This window comes from Embiotoca jacksoni, unplaced genomic scaffold (genome assembly GCF_022577435.1).
Source record: "Embiotoca jacksoni isolate LCO1_2020_lvr unplaced genomic scaffold, fEmbJac1.0.p SCAF_9, whole genome shotgun sequence".
Lineage (NCBI taxonomy): Eukaryota > Metazoa > Chordata > Actinopteri > Embiotocidae > Embiotoca > Embiotoca jacksoni.
Window position 1 is genome coordinate 5,496,046 of NW_027185447.1, and position 19,237 is coordinate 5,515,282.

The 19,237-nt window shown below is 39.4% G+C and overlaps 1 protein-coding gene across 3 annotated transcripts in view; it reads left to right on the plus strand.

Moving 5' to 3' along the window:
• sema3b (sema domain, immunoglobulin domain (Ig), short basic domain, secreted, (semaphorin) 3B) overlaps nucleotides 1-18,117 on the plus strand; it is a 76,853-nt gene extending 58,736 nt beyond the window's left edge. For all 3 annotated transcript variants that reach the window (XM_069140938.1, XM_069140939.1, XM_069140940.1), the window contains 14 exons: nucleotides 5,289-5,408; nucleotides 6,017-6,110; nucleotides 6,324-6,443; nucleotides 6,563-6,705; nucleotides 6,947-7,061; nucleotides 8,898-8,967; nucleotides 9,069-9,213; nucleotides 10,891-11,110; nucleotides 11,200-11,291; nucleotides 12,069-12,110; nucleotides 12,484-12,641; nucleotides 12,735-12,790; nucleotides 14,008-14,147; nucleotides 14,332-18,117. In XM_069140938.1, coding sequence (XP_068997039.1) covers nucleotides 5,289-5,408; nucleotides 6,017-6,110; nucleotides 6,324-6,443; nucleotides 6,563-6,705; nucleotides 6,947-7,061; nucleotides 8,898-8,967; nucleotides 9,069-9,213; nucleotides 10,891-11,110; nucleotides 11,200-11,291; nucleotides 12,069-12,110; nucleotides 12,484-12,641; nucleotides 12,735-12,790; nucleotides 14,008-14,147; nucleotides 14,332-14,844 — 2,028 coding nt within the window. In that variant the 3' untranslated portion in view covers nucleotides 14,845-18,117. The remainder of the gene's footprint in view (nucleotides 1-5,288; nucleotides 5,409-6,016; nucleotides 6,111-6,323; nucleotides 6,444-6,562; nucleotides 6,706-6,946; nucleotides 7,062-8,897; nucleotides 8,968-9,068; nucleotides 9,214-10,890; nucleotides 11,111-11,199; nucleotides 11,292-12,068; nucleotides 12,111-12,483; nucleotides 12,642-12,734; nucleotides 12,791-14,007; nucleotides 14,148-14,331) is intronic.
• Nucleotides 18,118-19,237: the final 1,120 nt, after the last annotated feature.

Consider the following 19,237-nt stretch of genomic DNA (forward strand, 5'->3'; position numbering starts at 1 on the left):
CATTAACCTCCACTGGTTGCTCTCTCTTTTGACACCAGTACTTAACAATTACCACAAATAGTTATGTCTGCTCTTCAAGTGCACGAAACAAACCGTGCGCGCACGCGCACGCACACACACACACACGCACGCACGCACGCACGCACACACACACACACACACACACACACACACACACACACACACACACACAAAGTAATGGGGAAAATGCTATCTATCTGGCATGATGTTGATGCTCTTCAACAGAACTATATCTTACCACTAGGATGGTGCATTTGAAAAACATAACGCATGGATTCAATCTAGAAGCGTCTAGATTACCCAGATGCCCCCATTGTAGCGCATTTCCACCCATTGGTGTATTTATTTTATAATTTGCAATGCCAGCTACCGAAGAAACGAGCTATCCATCACAGTACACAATATCACAGAGGCTCAACAAATACACATAAAGCAGGTGATGGTTTGAAAAAGTTAACAAACACCTCATCATTTGCACACACTCATATACTACAGAAAAGCCACCGAACATGCACGCAGACACACTAAGACAAACACAGACACATGCACATAAATAGAGTCAGACAGCTGCCGTAAACAGTTGACAGTTCACCTAGACACTCAGTCTGACTCAGCACTCTGAGGCGTCACTGTAAGACCGGAGCCATATTTAAAGCCACAGAAGTGATGGATCGTGCGTTTATGCTGTGATTTCAGCACTGTCACTTTCTCTGTCTTCCAAGGCCCATTAACAAATCATCAAGTAGAATTATTAAGATCAATTATTTTCTATATTTCCTTTGAATCAAAGCACATCCTTCAAAACCAATTCTGGTGTAATACAACACACTTCTGCATTTACAATTACTGAGTGATGGATGAATCACAAAATTATTTATAGGTTAATGCCTTTAATACATTTTTAAATATTATATCTGGAAAGCAGAGCTGTGTATATTACACAATGCCTTAAAAAAAACTAAAATCTAAATTCACTGGCTGACTAAGAAATTTTCTTTTAACTTGGGACACAAAAAAATAATTCTAACAATCTGAAACTGTCCTCACCACATCCGCATTAATCACTAGCTAACATGCTTATGTTTAGCAGGTATGGCGTTTGCCATTTTAACCATCTTAGTTTAGCATTAGCACGCCACAATTTGCTAATTAGGACGAAAAACTAAAGAGTACAGCTGAGACTGACGAATCAGGTTTGTCGCTATCTGGTCATAAACCAATACATCAAAGTACTGGGCTAATAGGAAATTGACCTGATAGTGGGGCTTGATAATAAGGGAAAGGTCTTTGACTTTTTCCACCAGGCAGCATGAATGGCTATGAATTTCATGCAGATCCGACCACGTGGTTAAAGAATTATGTGTATTTTAGGAAGGGAATGACAAACGACCAATATTGGGTTATGAAGGTATTAGGACTTGAAGTGAACAACAGTCTTTATGACCCAAACCTTGACTACAGAGTGATGCAGTTTAGTGACCACCAAATATGGAGCTAAATATGAAGAAAGGTGCTTCTGAAAACCAGGAAGCAAAATCATTTACCTTTCCAATTTTTGTGTCGATCACTAATGAGTATATACTAAAACAAAAGACAAAAGGAAATCTACCATCTTTATAGTTTGTAGAAGAGTCCAGAAACCAGTTAGTTCTGGGAAGAATGTGTCAGACAAATGTCAATGCTTGTGCATTGTCCTGTTCAGCAAGAAGCGATCAAAGGCATTCCTCAGCTATTACACTGTGCTGTGTTGTGTATGTAATGGATATCTACGTTGCACTATCATTCCAGTCCAGCCAAACCCTTTTCAGCCATTAACTTTATTAAAGTTTCTGGGAATATAGAGATTCTTTATTCGAAGACAAAAAATATATAAACTCTAGTTGTTTCTATCAAAACTATTATGATTATGCAATAATATGTGTTTTAGATGGGTGCCAAAAAAAGAAGGAAACGGGTGAGGCCAATTTAAACTTTTATAAAGATTATAATGACTAATTATGCAACCGGGAAATACTTGGCAGAATTATGGTGAAACAAATGTCGTCACCTTTTTGCTGTAAGGGATGATGAGAAACCACTGCTATATAAAGCAAAAAGTATGTTTCATTTGCACTTAGCTTTAATTCGAAAATGCATGATACTTCCCATAAAGTTTTAAACTTAGTTTATGTGAGACAGAGACAGATGGAGAGAAACGGCAAAAGGACCGGTCACATATTGGCTGAAATAACAAATAGCTAGATTAGGTTAATCATCTCCAGAATTGAAAGAACAAAGAGAAAAAGGAGAAAAAGACGTCCATAACAGAACAATACAGCTTTATACTACATGACGGTAGGACCTGGTCCAGCTCAGGCTGCATGGAGGTCACATCCAGCGCTTTGCTCACTGTTTCAACTAATGAGTCAGTGGTGGGTCAAAGGTTGACCAGTGAACCTTTCAATGACCCACCTCACACTAACACACACACACACACACACACACACACACACACACACACACACACACACACACACACACACACACACACACACACACACAGGAAATGTGATTGCCTGCATATTTCACCTTCCTTGTTCTCCTCCTTCCTTTCGGATCTTTTCAAGGTCTTTCAACCATCTTTTCCGTTCCCTCCTGCTCTCTCTTTTGTCACATCAAACAATTTACTTTGTTAAACTGCTGCTCTGCTGACTCCCTCACCTTTCTCTGCCCCCTGACACACACATGTGCACGCACGCACACACACACACATACACACACACACGGCCTTAAAATACAACGGAAGTGAGATTGAGGAGGAGGTCTTGCTTCAGGCACACACTGAGCGAGAATGCTGATTAAAACTGGGCACAGTTGTGTTACAATTAAGTCTTATGCATGCTTGGAGGAGTGAAGTTGGTTGTGTATCTTATGAGTGCCCCGTATGTTCATTCACAGTAGAACTATTGTAAAGTGACAGGTAAAATTGGAGATTATTTGCCTCCAACTAGTTTCTTGTGTTTGTCAACAGTTTAGCTGGCCAATCAATTGCTTGAACACCTTCACATGTTCATGCACACACAGAAACACAGAAACGTTTGTGTTCACACAACAACTACTCCATCTCTAATCCCCTGGTGGGTTTTAAGAGTTGAAAGGCAGCCCCTTGTTCCAAACCAGTGAAGGTTATACCACCAATCAGCCACACCATGAAAACCACCTTCCCTAATATTGAGTAGGTCGCCCTTTTGCCACCAAAACAGCTCTGACCTGTTGAAACATGGCCACCAGACGTCCGAAGGTGTCACATGATAACAGGCAATAAGATGTAAGCAGCAGATAGTTTAAGACTTGTAAGTCCTGAAAAAACACACATGTGTATGTGAGATGTAATGAATCACAAATTTTGCTCAAAGTGAGGAAGACAGAACAGACAGATAGAGAAAGACTCATTTGATTACAGAAGAGAAAAGAAAATGAGAAATACTGTATAGCACTGACGTTCATTCATGAAAACGTTACCATGATGAAAATTTGGTTTGCAGCCAAGCTTTAAGCATAAAAATCACAGAAATGTACCAATGATGACATCAATGATCTATCCTCTAAAACATCAGAGAAATATAAAATATGTAAATTAAAAACATCAGACAAAAACAGAAGAACTAGATGGTAGAACGCACAAAAGTTTTATCTTGGAAAAGATCAAGACTAAATCCAGATAATATGCTGTGTATGATCACTTAGGCACAAATGTCAGTCATAAATAAAAGCATGAACGAATTAAATTGCAAGAATTATTAGGCTTTGATCTATCCACGTGATCCAGACACAGTTGTTCATTATCCGACTCTGCGGTTGACGGTCAGATTCATGTCTTTACAAAACTCCAGTGACTTTCAGGGGCTCCACAATATTTGTAACTTGATAGAGAGACAGATGTTACACTGGCCTGTTTGGTGAAATAGACACGAGAGAAAGGGAGGGGTAGTTGGTCAGATGAGTGGACTGCACTGATTAGATGATATTTTTAGGAAATGTAAAAGTTTGAAATCAAAACATAGACAATCAGTCTCATTAGCTCCTCGTTTATAACAAAGCCTGCAGTGAAAGACCACTGATAATAATGCAAACAATCGCTAATCAAAGCATCCATATTTTTGTCACTTAATGGGACAGTCTGCTTAAAGCCTGGTGTTAAGATGAGAAGGATGATGAGCCATCCCGTCTCTTAGTATACTGAGAATCTTTTTCCAGCAGTCTCTTGAGATCCATCTTACTGTAACCTGACTCGTAGATGGACAGATGTGTCTGTGGATCAATAACATGCAGGCAGGCCAAAGACAATGTGATTAAGAGCACCAATTTATAGGATGTTGTCAAAGAGTCTATAAACTTAAAATCAAAATTTAAAAAAAAAAATCTACTTTATTTCTTTCCACAACACGCATGGATAACGCAAAATGTGATGGATTCCCATTATTAGACCGGTAGCAAACGGAGGTCTGATAATCGTTGATATTTGTCTGACGGATAGTTCACTTTTAGTTTTTTTTTTTTTGTTTTGAAAAAATGTGAACATTGATGAAGAAATTTTCATTGTTATAAGACGGGGAGGGAACAGAGAAGAGTCATGGATACTGGAAACTGTATATGAAGGGGGATGGGAGGGGGAGGAGGAGGAGGAACTCAAATGGTTTGGTATGAACTGTTTTGCACATACTGTATATAGTAAGATAATTAAAAACATTTACTTTTTCTTTTTGCTTAATTTCTTTATGCTTGGTTGACATCAACATGTCATGACAGAAATCCTTGTATGAAAAATGGTTGGTGTGCGCATGGTTGCTCATATGACTATTTTACTGTTCACCACACACACACATTCCTATAAACACAAATGGCAGGTGTGTGTGTGTTCAGCCAGGACATAAAGGCTGCCACAACAGTGTACTGGAGGTGGAGCTGTGGGCTTGAAAGAGGACAGAGGAGCTATGTGAGGAATGTACATCACTAAACCAAAGGACACAAAGTCCCAGTTTAGTGTGGGACAGCTGACAATCTACAGTGAATTCTGAATATGCGGCATCTTTTGGCACCACCATCAAATGAGGCAATGTTTTGACCTAGAAAGTTAAAATAAAAAATGTATTTCCTTGAAATAATTGTATTCCTACAGTGTGTAAATGCTCTGAAGTAGGATTTACATCATATATAAGGAGACAAAAGAATTAATTCATGTCAATCATAGTTAAATGACACTATATCTGTGTGCGTGTGTCTTTCAGTCTGACTGTGTGAACTACGTGAAGATTGTGCACCATTATAACCGCACCCACCTATACGCCTGTGGAACTGGGGCCTTCCACCCTACCTGTGCCTTTGTAGAGGTGGGACACCGGATGGAGGTGAGGACTATATACACAACCAACACGAACACACACTTTAGAGCAACCATAAGAGTAAAAATAATGATATCCATTCGAAGAGAGGCGCTTTTAGTATCTCAAACACAAAATATTTTGCACGGTTGCAAATACAAAGAGAATATTTAAATCACTAGTAACTGGATGTTCTCATTTGCTCAGGCAAAATGTTCTTTAACCTCAGACACACACAAACTGAGTTGCAGTACCTGAAAGTGTGAGCCTCTATTCATTATAAGAAAGAACATAACTGCAAGAAAGAAGCTCAAAATACAAGGCTTTATGTGTATAAAGAGAATGTTGACATCTGATATCCAGCAGCTACTCATTCTTCGAAACCTTAGTATAGCAAAAGTGATTCAAGCAAAGCTGCACTGAAGGTAAATGTGAAGGGAAATTATGGCAAGGAGAAACGCGTCGAGCTCAGCTCAAGTTCCTGGCTGCAAATTGTTTTTGAGTCCTTAATGATGCCAAAAATCTCAAACCTCAAATTTCACTCCCTAAATTACTGAATGTTTCTGGCAAAAGAAAATGTGATAAAATGTGATTGTATCTCAAACCCATTTCTTCCTGTGCTGTCTCTCCATCAGGACCATGTGTTCAGAATTGACCCCTCTCAGGTGGAGGACGGCAAAGGGAAGAGTCCGTACGATCCTCGCCATAATGCTGCATCTGTTCTCGTCGGTAACTGAACCCACGCACATTGATTATCCTTTTAGGTTATCACTTGGCTTTTGTGAGAAATATTATCATCACTCGGTGTGGCTGATACTGCCTTAGAAGTATATCATCAAAAATATATTGTTGTTGTGTTGATATCATGCCCTAACTGATGCAGAGTTCATTAGGAAAGGTCACATAAACAATCAGTGAGTCATTATACATTTTATCTCCTAGGTGATGAGCTATATGCAGGCGTGGCCACAGATTTAATGGGAAGAGACTTCACCATCTTCAGAAGCCTGGGGAAACGGCCCTCCATCCGCACTGAACAGCACGACTCACGCTGGCTCAATGGTGAGACTGCAATTTTATATTTATGTGTCAGATTAGGCTTCAACTTTTTAAGAAGATCCTATTTAGAGAAAAAAAAAATCCTCTGACTGACACTTTTCTTCACTGATTCTGTCAACCAGAACCAAAGTTTGTTGGTTCCTTTTGGGTCCCTGAAAGCGAGAACCCTGATGACGACAAGATATTTTTCTTCTTCCGTGAGACGGCAGTTGAGGCTCAGGGGTTGGGGAAGTCCACCTATTCCCGCATCGGACAACTGTGCAGGGTAAAACATGGTTTATCTAATTAATTCAACTCCAGTAATATAAATAAATTAGGCTGCAAATAAAACAGTGTTCACCATGTCCACTTGGCTTTGTTATTTGACAGTTTGGTAACAAATTAGGTTCATATTATGATGAAATTTTTGATCTGGTTTCATGGTGGAAAACAAAAAAATGGTGGACACTCTTCTCACTGTCTTTAAAAGTAATATTCTGTTAAATTACTTTTTTGTCTTGAATCAGAATGACATGGGTGGTCAGCGAAGTCTGGTGAACAAGTGGACAACATTCCTCAAGACCCGTCTGATCTGCTCGGTGCCAGGAGCCGATGGCAGTGACACATACTTTGATGAGCTGCGTAAGTTCACTTTGCACAGTCAGCAGAATGCTGAATGCTGTATGATGTTTGAAGTGTAGGTCCTACAGAAAACGCAAGTACAACTTTTCACGTGTCCTTTTAATCATGAAGGATGTTCACTTTTGACCTCAACCTCATCCCACTGCTCCTATCAGCCTATCAGTTGTTGCTGAACTTTCCTATCAGCGGTATAATTGGTCTAACTTTCTTATTTCTGGTCCTCCTTTCCAACACTGTCAATCCAAAATATTCTGCAGTATGATTTAGTACTATGACTGAAAAAAAAAAAACTGGGCTGATTTTCCAACCTTACATTTGGACTTTTACCCAGAAATACATTCTGTGGGTGCAAATGGAGAAAAAAGATGAGGGAAGCATAATAAATTAAACAGGATTTCTGACCTCGATTGTAGATTACCAGTTAGTCCCACATTCCTGCAGACTTGGAAGAAAGCATGAGTGAGAGATTAATTGGTAATAGATTCTGACCTGATCTGAAGCCAGTGTTTTTGCTGTGGGTTCAAAGGGAGTTGCAGGCTTGTCTCTGGTGAGTCCTCACATGACAAAAAGCAATAATGGCTTTTCATTAGATGGGATCCAGAAGTGAGGCAAAATTCACAAAAAATTGATTGTGGGCAGAAGAAATATGTTATGATAAAGAAGACATCGCTCCACTGTAAAAGCACAGACTGTTCCACAAATGTCTAGAGCCAGTTTGCTGGAGTGTTTTTACCCGTGAATGTTTAAACTAAAAGATAAAACTGCTCAAACGTTTACAGTATGTATGATTTAAGCCCAATGCTGCACATTTTGGAACTCTTTGATAGAGTTATTGTCTTTAACATGAGTCAACTGGACATAAAGTCCGCCAAAGACAGCACATTTAATCAATTTATGGGACTAATGAAACTACACCTGAAAAAACAGTAACCAATAACTGTTGTTATTTCAAATGATAAACTGCTGCTTTGCCTTGTTCCCCTCGTCCAGTAATAAAATAACTTGTTGTTTTAGGAATAACACAGTTCTTTGAGGTATCATTCATGAATTATGACAAGAATGAAGAGTCTCTTATTATGTAACATCTCCTAAACCTGCAGTCATGCGATTTGCACAGCAGCTGCAGGAGTTCTAATAAATCTCCGAGCATATCTGCAGGCTGTAATATGATAAGTTTTCATGCTTATCTCATGAACCAGTGAAAGGTAAACTAATGGGAAAATCATTGGTTCAATTTCTCCACCTTGGGCTACATCTGTCCAACACATTCCCTCATATAAACAATGAGTCTCTTATCCTGACCATGAGTTTTCTGACAGTACCTGAGGCCGAATAGACAGAACAAACCCCTCTGTTAAAATATGTTAATATGAGCCAATTATTCTACTAAAATACATGCTGCTCTCTAACAGTTTAATACCAGCTAGAGCAGTGGAACTTTTTTAAAACTTGGGTCAAAACTCAGAAGTGCATCTCGTTTGAGGCAGGCCTCAGGCTAACAAATGGAACTAAATATCTTAATGGGACTAAATTTTGTTGAATTAAATTTTACCGGCCACTGCGTGAACCTGCAGAGGATTTTGTTCCATGCCATGACCCTCAGTAATCAGTAAAACGTCTCTTTAAAGTAGTTAGACATGGCCATAGGGCTTTGTTTATCTTTCTCTCAACCTTTGACCTCTGGACTACAGCCACCTGACCTGTGTGTGTGTGTGTGTGTGTGTGTGTGTGTGTGTGTGTGTGTGTGTGTGTGTGTGTGTGTGTGTGTGTGTGTGTGTGTGTGTGTGTGTGTGTGTGTGTGTATGTATGTGTATGTACGTACGTGTCCATCCTCAGGCGATGTGTTCCTGCTGCAGACGAGGGACAGAAAAAACCCTCTGGTCTACACGGTCTTCTCTACTTCCAGGTCAGAGTCTATTCATATTGTGTGTGTGTGTGTGTGTGTGTGTGTGTGTGTGTGTGTGTGTGTGTGTTATATCTAACCCAGCCCCCCCTGTCCCCCAGCAGCAGTGTATTTAAAGGCTCAGCTGTGTGTCTCTACTCCATGAATGACATCCGGAGGGCCTTCCTGGGGCCCTTTGCTCACAAAGAGGGCCCCAACTACCAGTGGGTCCCCTTCCAGGGAAAAGTCCCCTACCCCCGTCCAGGAATGGTATGTCAATAACCATAAAGGCCCATCAACATAGTAGTAGAGTAGTGTCAGGATTTTCTAACACTAAAATATAATCAAGTCAGTTTAGACAAGTACTAAAATTTTGAAGTACTTTTAAATGGGGTTTGCCTTAGTACTTATTACTCGAGTAAGTTTAGAAGAGTACACTACATTCATGTAAGACGCACAGCTACTAGCTGCATTGTAAATTCTGATTTTGAACACAACATGTTATTATCATCTTATAGAATATATTGCTTCAAAATGAAAATACTCAATATAATACCAATATAAGAAAGTTACAAAAGTAGCTCCACCCTAACCCACCCATAACAATAAATCACTGCATACTGGAAACATTAGTGCCTCAGTAAGTACTAATAATTATAAGAATAATAATACTTATAATAATAGAGTCTGACAAGTACTGAAAGAGTACTTTTACAGATTCTTAAAGTAAAAGCACAGACACTCCCAAGTCCTGAATGTGAAGCCATTACTTACTGTATGTCAAGATCACTTGTACAGGAGTACTTTGTGACAATGTGGTCTTGCTATACAATTATTGTATTCACATCATTTTAGTCACGTTGTTTAAAATATTTATAGTTTCAGCACTTAACTGTAGCAATACAGGTTGTATCAAATAAATACATGAATCTCATGTAATATCCTTGATGTTGGTCATACAGGCACTTCATAGCAGTACTCAGTATTAGACCTCATTTTCCTCCAAAACCTCTCCACAATCCTCCCAATCAATATGTGCTCGTGAGGGCTCTTACATTCTGCTAAGTACACAAGTGTAGCGTCAGCAGGATTTGTTATGCAGAGCTTCAGCTGTTACTGCCACAGTAAAACAATCCCCATTGCATGACTGCAGAATAGTAATTGTATTTGGCCTACAGTGAACCCTCCCTCACGCTATCATCACCTCACTGGGTTGTAAAATAAACGCATGAACCGGATCGAACTTAATGAACTGCACCTACTGTATCAAAAGGCTGCAAATAAAAATAAAAAAAAGGATTAGATTAGACTTTATTAATCCCACAGTGGGGAAATTTAATAAAACATATGATACTTTTTTATGCTAAAGTAAAATCTAGGACTGGAATTTTAATTAGAGAGCGAGAGGTTGGACTTTGACCCGGAATAAATCACTCTTAAATCCGTGAAACCCATCACACTCTAATGACCTTTGTGTATTTCAAGCCAGTTAAAATACTGAGGGGTCAGATATTATATTCCAGTTTAAATGCACAAAGATAAAACAAACTTAAGTCATTATGGAATAATTGAGTCCGAACATGGCAAAGAGTCTCTCAGGAGATCATGCACTCAGTCAGTCCTCTTCTGCAGAGCATCAACAAAACCTTTACAGGAGAAGTCTGTACACAGCTAAATACTTTTAAAAAGTAAAGTAAAGGGAATGACACATGTATGTTCAAACATTCCCGAGACAAAATGTGTTTCAAAGTTACCTGCATCACCACTGAAGTTCAGTAAATTAAGTACGACATTAGAACTAAAAATATACATCTTGAAATAGTAACAAATGAGACTTAAAATTGTATCTAAATGTAAGATTATCATGTTCAAAGTTTATTTTTGTGTCTCTCTATAAATTGCATCTCGGGAATATGAATTAAACTTTACTGTACTGCCCTTTGTTAGTGTCCCAGCAAGACATTCGGCAGCTTCGAGTCCACCAAAGGTTTCCCAGATGACGTGATCCAGTTTGCGCGTCACCACCCTCTGATGTATAACCCCGTGTACCCGATGAGCCGACGGCCCGTCTTTGTCAGAACTAATGTGGACTACAGCTTCACACAGCTCGCTGTGGACAGAGTCAGTGCTGCCGACGGACAGTATGACGTCATGTTTATTGGCACAGGTGAATGACCCGTTGTAATTTTTTTTAACTTTACATTTAAACATGAAAATAATGAAATTACATATTAAAGGCTGTATATGTTATTTCAGACAAAGGGACAGTACTAAAGGTGATCAATGTCCCCAAGGAGAGCTGGAACAACATGGAGGAACTTTTACTGGAAGAGCTGGAGGTCTTCAAAGTAAGAACACTACTGTATGGAAATGATAATTTCATGTAGGTAAAAGCCGTCTTGCACTCAACTGTATATCTGTCAGAATGCATGAAATTACATGTTTATTTTGATGGAAATGTATTGATTGCAACATGGCTAAAAGAAGCCTTGGTTTCCTTATACCTCACCTCACCTTCCATCATGCATGCCTTTGTTTTGCTATTGAATAATCAGAGGGGTTTAAAAAGTAAAACGTTTGCTTATTCTACAAACATCTTCTAAAATGCCTTGGACAATGTGAATAATACCCTGTATAAATGCTGACAAGTGGATTTTCTTGATATTTGTCTTCAATTGGTGTCACAGGAGTCACCAACCCTGTAATCAGTCAGCCAACTTATTTAAATGGAAAAAAAAGTACTCATGGTGATACTTGGTATCATGGAGTGCACAACACTGCACATGAGAGAGAGTCAGAAAAAAAAAAGAGAGTTGTTGAAGGAAGAAAATGAGGCAAGGTAAAGGTTGCAAGATCATCTCCCAACAGTCCGATGTTCCAGGCCCCACAGTTTCTAACTTAATCACAAATGTTAAGGTTCATGGTTAATAGGCGAACTCCTTGGACGCAGCCTAAAGAGGAAAATTAAAAGGAGGACAGTTTGAAGGGTGGAAAAAGAAGGAAAACTCGAAAATAAAGCTGGCCCCGTAGAAGATAATTAAGTTAAGTAGAAGGGTAACAATAATTTCAGCGCACATCTGTATGTAGGATGTGAATTCATTTGCTGTATCTCCTCTGCTCTTCAGGATGCCTCATCTATCAACAACATGCAGATCTCCTCAAAACGGGTATGTTTGCATTACACTTAAAATCCTTAATGAAAACATTAAACATTGTGGTTCTCTTTTTGAGAGAATACTGATCTTTGCAGCATAAAGATATCACACGAATTTCATTACAACAATACATTTTTACAATTGTGATCGCAGAATACTTAATCTTCATGTACATCTGCACAGAAACATATCACGATAACTAAGCAATATAGATCTATATTGTTGGAGGCTGGTTGTATTGTATATGCAACATCACCCAGCACCTATCAATAGCAAAAACTCACAGCGACAAAGCTGGATGTTTGGATTAAAATGGCTCATAAATATTCAAGCTGTTTTTAACTCGTAAAACCGCCCTTTTAAAATGTTTCCCTCGACTTCACAGCAACAGCTGTATGTCGGCTCCGACACAGGCATCGCCCAGGTTCCCCTTCACCGCTGCAGTGTGTACGGGAAGGCCTGCGCTGAGTGCTGCCTGGCTAGAGACCCGTACTGCGCCTGGGACGGAACATCATGTACTCGCTACCTGCCCAACACAAAGAGGTCTGCGACACAAACACGATGGCACACACACCACATGATCATTCTCTTTCAAAATTCCTGATCTTATTCTAAAAATTGCAAAACTCTTTACAGGCGTTTCCGTCGCCAGGATGTGAGGAATGGAGATCCCAACACCCTCTGCTCTGGAGGTAAAATTACTCCACCATTACTCCAGCAACAACACAGATTAGAAATATTTTTTGTAGTGTATAGATGTCTCAGGAAACTATTGTTAGTCTGTCGTTAAAAATAAACCACGCAAGCTCCAGTAGCTGTAATTGGTTTTGTAGTCTGACTGCTGCTGATGTATGCTCAAGTAATAAGAACAAAGCCTCAGTCTGATCCTGCTCTGACTCACAAAGACTCTTGGCATCTGACACCTCACTGTCCCGATGCCAAGAAATCCAAAATACCCTCCGCCCCCCTTCACCTCTAGTGACCTCTGTCCTCCCAGACCACAATACCAGCATTCTGCTGCTATCTGTCTTTCTGCCACATAACTGAATCAGGCTAATCGCTCAAACTGAAGGAGCTCCTGGGTAATACGATTACATCATGTGGCATGCGGGCCGGGTTGTGTAAAACTAATGAAGGTCAAAGTAATTGTCTCTGATGAGATTGGCATTACCCCAAAGCGCTGATCAGGGGTCTGTTGGACAGTGTGCACATCATTGTTCCCCCACTAATCTGTGTAGTACTGGTGCTTCCAGTGCCTTCACTCACATTTATGGGTAAGTTTAAGATTTAGGGTACATATAATTATGTCACAATATTAACAACTTACATGACTAACGTTTGCCAGGACAATACATGTGCGTGTTTGAAATGTAACAACAAACATGCGACGGAATATCTGAATCAAGCCCCTCAAATAGTGCCAAATGTTCACACGGAATCATTGTGAATGAGCTGCCAAACAGAAGTTGTTGTCATTCAGCGATGACTAAGACTCTATTGTGCTGACAAATAATGTGGTTAATAGTTTTCTTGCGATGCCAATGCATGAAGTAATTTGCTCATAAGACTGAAAAAGACCCACTCTATATATTTATAATTTAGGTTTTATAAATCTGTGAAACATAAGCCTTAGTGTCCTAAAATGGGACAAAAATTAGGATGATAGTGCATTATCTTGTCTTTTCTTGTTATGTCTTGTCCATTCTTCCCTTTCCAATCTTTTTCTTCCCCATCTTGCCTTGTCTGACTCTTTCTACCTGTTTCCTCTCCTGACCTTTCTGCATTGTTCTGTCCTGTCCCACCTTTTTCTGCTGCTACCATTCTTGCCTTGTCCTGTATTGTTATTAGAGAGCACTGTCCTGTGATAAAAGCTGACTCACAATACTCATGTCTCTGCTGCCCCCTGCAGATCACCATAAGCACCGTGTTGCAGAGAGGAAGCTGTATGGAGTTGAGGGAAGTAGCACTTTCTTGGAGTGTATACCCAAGTCCCTTCAGGCCAGAGTCACCTGGACCTTCCAAAAACATCCACAGAACCCACGAGAAGAGGTGAGAGGGAAGGTAGACAATGGAGATTGATGATGACGAAGAGAAATGGCAAGGACATAGGGTCAAAATGAAAACATTTTGTGGGACTTACTTGGCAAAATTGGTGCTAAAATATATCCTTGTACAATAAGACAACATGGCAGCAGTACACATTGTTTAGTTCTTTCATATTTCTTGTTCCCAGGTACGTCTAGATGACCGCATACTCCAGACAGACAGAGGCCTTCTGATTCGCCGTGTCCTGAAGAGAGATGTCGGCATCTACCAGTGTCATGGCATGGAACATGGCTTCACCCAAACATTACTAGGCATCACGTTCGAAGTCGTACCTTCAACATCCTCCTCCATCTCCAATCTACCCTCTGATGCCCCTGTTCGATTAGAGCCCCGCAGTGGAGGTGGGCCCCCAATGACCAATCAAAAACTTTGGTACCGGGACTTCATGCAGCTTGTGGACCACCCAAACCTGAGCACCGTTGACCAGATTTGTGAGCAAGTTTGGGCGCGCAAGAATGCCGGTGGGGAGCAGAGCGAAAAGAGTTTTCCTGCTCCAGGGAAGGACATCCCGCCTCTGGGTCCAAATGCCCGCCCAGCGAACAAGAAGTGGAAACATCTTCAGGAGATCAGAAAGGGGAGAAACCGCCGGACCCACGACGGGAAACCAAACCCTCGGGCGCCACGCAGCGCAGGGGAGTAACGATGTCAAGAAAGAGATGGAGGGAGAAAAGAATGACTCGTACAAGAAGAAAGGAGGAGATTGATAGACAGAGACTGAGAGACCAATAACTCTTGGAGGTGTTCACACACATAGACACACACACTTACATAAACACACACATGCACACACACACACACACACACACACACACACACACACACACACACACACACACACAGCACCTCCTCTATTGTGTATATTTATCTATGGATGCCCCCACTATATGATACCCCAACCCCCGAGTCCTCGTCCCACTGGCCAGCCCCTGCATGTGCTGCCTTACTGCCCAAATTGATTCTGCACGATCCCTTTACACTGTTCCACTAGAATAGTCGAGTGTACTAGCAGATACGTGGGAGGAAACCCACCTTTATCTGTGGGCAATAAACTTACACTCATCTGTCATTCCCTTTGACACTGACTGTATATGGAAGCTGGGTTCACAGCACAGGATGACCACATCCTTAAATTTGCCTGCTACAAGCTGTGTCACAGTATCCGCACCTCCTCTCTGGACTATACCACTCAAAAACAAACCTTAAGTTTTGGATGACCTCTCCTTATGGCTTTTCTTACCTGAAGATTTCATACTATTGCAGGAAAATTGTGGACTCAAGTGCTGCACACATCAGGAAGAGAAAAGAAGCAATGTGATAACTGGAACATAGTAAAGAGTAATGGTCTCTAACTGGAAACTCAAGACTATTTATGTTCAATTGCACAAGCATGCAGACAGATAAACATCTTTTGAAATATATTTACAGAAACAGATGAATTGATCCGACTTCCTGTGGTGCTCTTGGTTCACATATTTCCACTAACCTCACTTTTCACAGGTTTTGTGTGCATAATATTGAATCCACTCACAAAAGAGATCAAGATGCCAGCAGCTTTGGGCAGCTTGTGGAAAAGATGAGCATGTTGCAGAACTAGTTGTATTGTAAGTTTTCTTAGCAGTTTCTTTTGGCACATTTCAGGCATGCCACAGCAAACTAAATCACAATACAATGCAGTTGGTCATAATTAGAGAGTGGTCATATCTGGACAGATATGATTATACTGCTTTTCTGGTCCAAACCACTAGAGAATGAGTGGTGGAAAATCAGCTCTCATTCCATGATGCGAGAGAAAGACGATGTGTTTACAGTAAGCAGACAAAGCTGGGGCTCAAAGAAATCAATCTCTGAAAGCAAATAAAGGCCCAAACAAGACTTAAATTACATCTAAAAGTCTAATGTGGCATCCTTTACATATACAAATATTCTAAGAATATATTCAGGCGGTGCATTTAGAAAATTAATTTGGACATAATCCAAAACCTCACCCTGAAAGCTTTCTAGAATTTGCTGCGTTCAATGTTTTGTGGATTAACATTAAGGATATTATGGTGGTTTGGATGAGAGGCATTAATACGGTGAGCAGGATGAGGAAGAAGAGGAAAAATATTAGTGGACTCCAAATGACAACCCATGTTTCTGGGATACGATATATATATTAGCATGATATTTATGAGTGAGACTATGATTTTTTTTTTTAAATTTTTTTTATTGTATTCCAAGCGGTACTTCATTTCTTTGACACTGTTCTTGCATAAATTGTTTGTGACAAATAGATATGCAAATAATATGAAATGAGTGATTCGCAGGTTCCTCATTCAGTACGGTAAAATGCACAGAAAGCAGCCCTTCTGACCTACCCACAATGCATTTTTACTGTTTGCAAAAGAATGAAATTCATACACTGTTGTAATCACTTCTCAATGTAGTTTTACAGTCATAATATCATTGACCTTTGCTGCTTAAATGATGTCATCTCTTCATAATGGACAATTAGTAGTAAAAGATCTTCCTCCTCCTCCTCTTAATCTAATCTCTCTCTGTGTATTATCTGTAAAGAAATCTTGTTTGTCTGTTGTCTGTGCTAACATGGTGTGTGTGTGTAGCCTGCCCCCTAGTGTCCATTGTGTGTACAGGCTCAGGTGAAGAGCCTACCTGTGGTACGATACCTTAATATATCATAGTCTATCCACATGAAAGAAAGCAACTGGCCGGTTTTGTAAGATAAAACATGCGTTTATGTTTTCCATTCATGAGATATCAATGATTTGTATGTCGAGTATGTGGTCTAATTTGTGTTGCTGCCCCAAAGTATCGTGTTTTTAAATAATTTGGCAAAATTTGGGCTTTAGTGAGTTCATGAATTGACTCGGGTCTCGCTAAAAAGGCAGCATGAGCTAGATCTGTGAGTGGACTTTAGATGTATGGAATCATTGTTGTTGTTATTTATATACCTTCTTTATAGAGATGTAATTAACTCTTTAAACTGAACTGACTGACGCCTATAAAAGGGACACTCTGCATTTTGACACCACATCCAGGAAGAGATGATTCACTGCAATAAGGTGATGTGAAAAATCCACACTGATTGCCTACATTTAAACCACAGGATTTATTGAGTTTAGACTACTAATTCACTAAATTGAGAGATTATAGGTTTTAGATGTGTCTTTTTTTTTTTTTTTTTTTTTTAAATAGATTATTTACATTGGTAGTGATGTCTAACTTGCCTGAGTATCCCTTTTAAGCCAGCTGTTGTTTTGTGCTTGAAATTGCATGACCAATGTTAGTGGCTAACGCGTTTGACAATGGTGTGGTGGCAAGAAAGAGCGAGAGAAAGAAAGCAATGTTGAATATTATTATTATTCCTATGTATTTATGTGCAAAGATAAGCTGATATGTTGTGGTGGATTTTTATTTTTCTTATAAATGTAGATTTACATCTGTATCGTTCATGTTCTGCTGAAAAGGACTCATCCTCAACATGATTTTGTACATTACAGCTAACGTAGAATCTCTTCCTAAAGACAGTGTCCAATTAGAGTCTTTGGTGTTCAAACAGCGCTCCATTCAACACTCCTGTTGTATCCCATGCCATGTGACACACCCCTGTTCAATAGCTCACAAGGAGAAGCGTGTGTGTGTGTGTGTGTGTGTGTGTGTGTGTTTGTGTGTGTGTGTGTGTGATCAAGAGAGAAATGTGTGCGTGTGTGTTGTGTGTGTGTGTGGGGGGGGGGGAGCAGAGCTCTGTATATAATGGCAAAGGATGAGTGGTGTGTGTGGAGCGGTCTGTAGCTGAAAGTTCAAAGGTCGAAGGCCAAAGTTAACATGGTGCACTGTAATACTCCCCGGTCTTTGTGAAATGTCATGTCAGATTGTTTTTGATTAACACAATAAAAATATGCAGTTACTTCAAGATATGTTTCTGTGGAATTTCTTGAACTGTTATGGAACATATTTAGTCATGTTATTGCTATAATGCAACTAAATTAGGAATTTGTAGTAATATAGTAACAAAGTAAATGTACTAAAGTACAATTGTAATAATATCTTAAAATAATAACATATGGACATCTCATAGAATAGGATTACTATAGATTAGTGGTTCTTACTTGGTGGGTGGCGACCCAATAGTGTGTCATAATGTGGTGATGGTAACAACCAGAGCTAGCATTCACCATATTGTCAATTGAGCATTTCATAAACAGGGCAAGGATTTGAATTTGTATTTTATGTAGTTTAATTTTGATTCTTGGAACAGGGTAAACATAAATTTGTTTAAAAGGTGTGCCCTTTGTATCATTTGGTTTTTAGCTTTACTTTTACTTTTGTTGCACCACCATGAAAACACCTAGCAATAAAAGCAGTTATTAGCTCCATATGAAAGCAAGTATAAATTAAATTGCTGTGTATATGTTAATGCTTCAGTAATGATAATCCAGTATAGCATATATATATATGCATATATATAGCATATATATAACAACAGTTGGAAAGAGGCATATGCATAATGCACACTTTTGAACACAAAACAGAAAAAAAACAAGACTATTGCTCATAAACAAACTCATACTATTACTTTCTATGCCAAGTTGGTTTAAACAATTTTATATTTATGCAGTTTACAGCATAAATAACACAAATCTATTATTTATTTATTCTATAAAAATATAATACATGCCAGAATGTGTAACAGTGAGAGAATCATTCAGATCATTTTACTTGATTTAACTGAGCTTATTAATTCAACATTTGATATACTTTGTCCCAGCTCTGGATCCCAGATCATGTCATCTATCATTCGACCACGTGGTGGCAGTATAAGATGTACTGTTTTTGTTAAACTCCACAATGTTATTACTGTACCGCTAACAATGAATACAGAGGACAATACATATTGTTGGGCGAAAGAAAATAAAGGCAATATTTAAGGAAGTTTAAGCAAAAAGGTCCAAATTCATTTGAATAAAACTGATTACAGGAAGTCCAGCTACAAAAGGCTGAACAAGAGCTCAACATACACAACCACAAGTTGC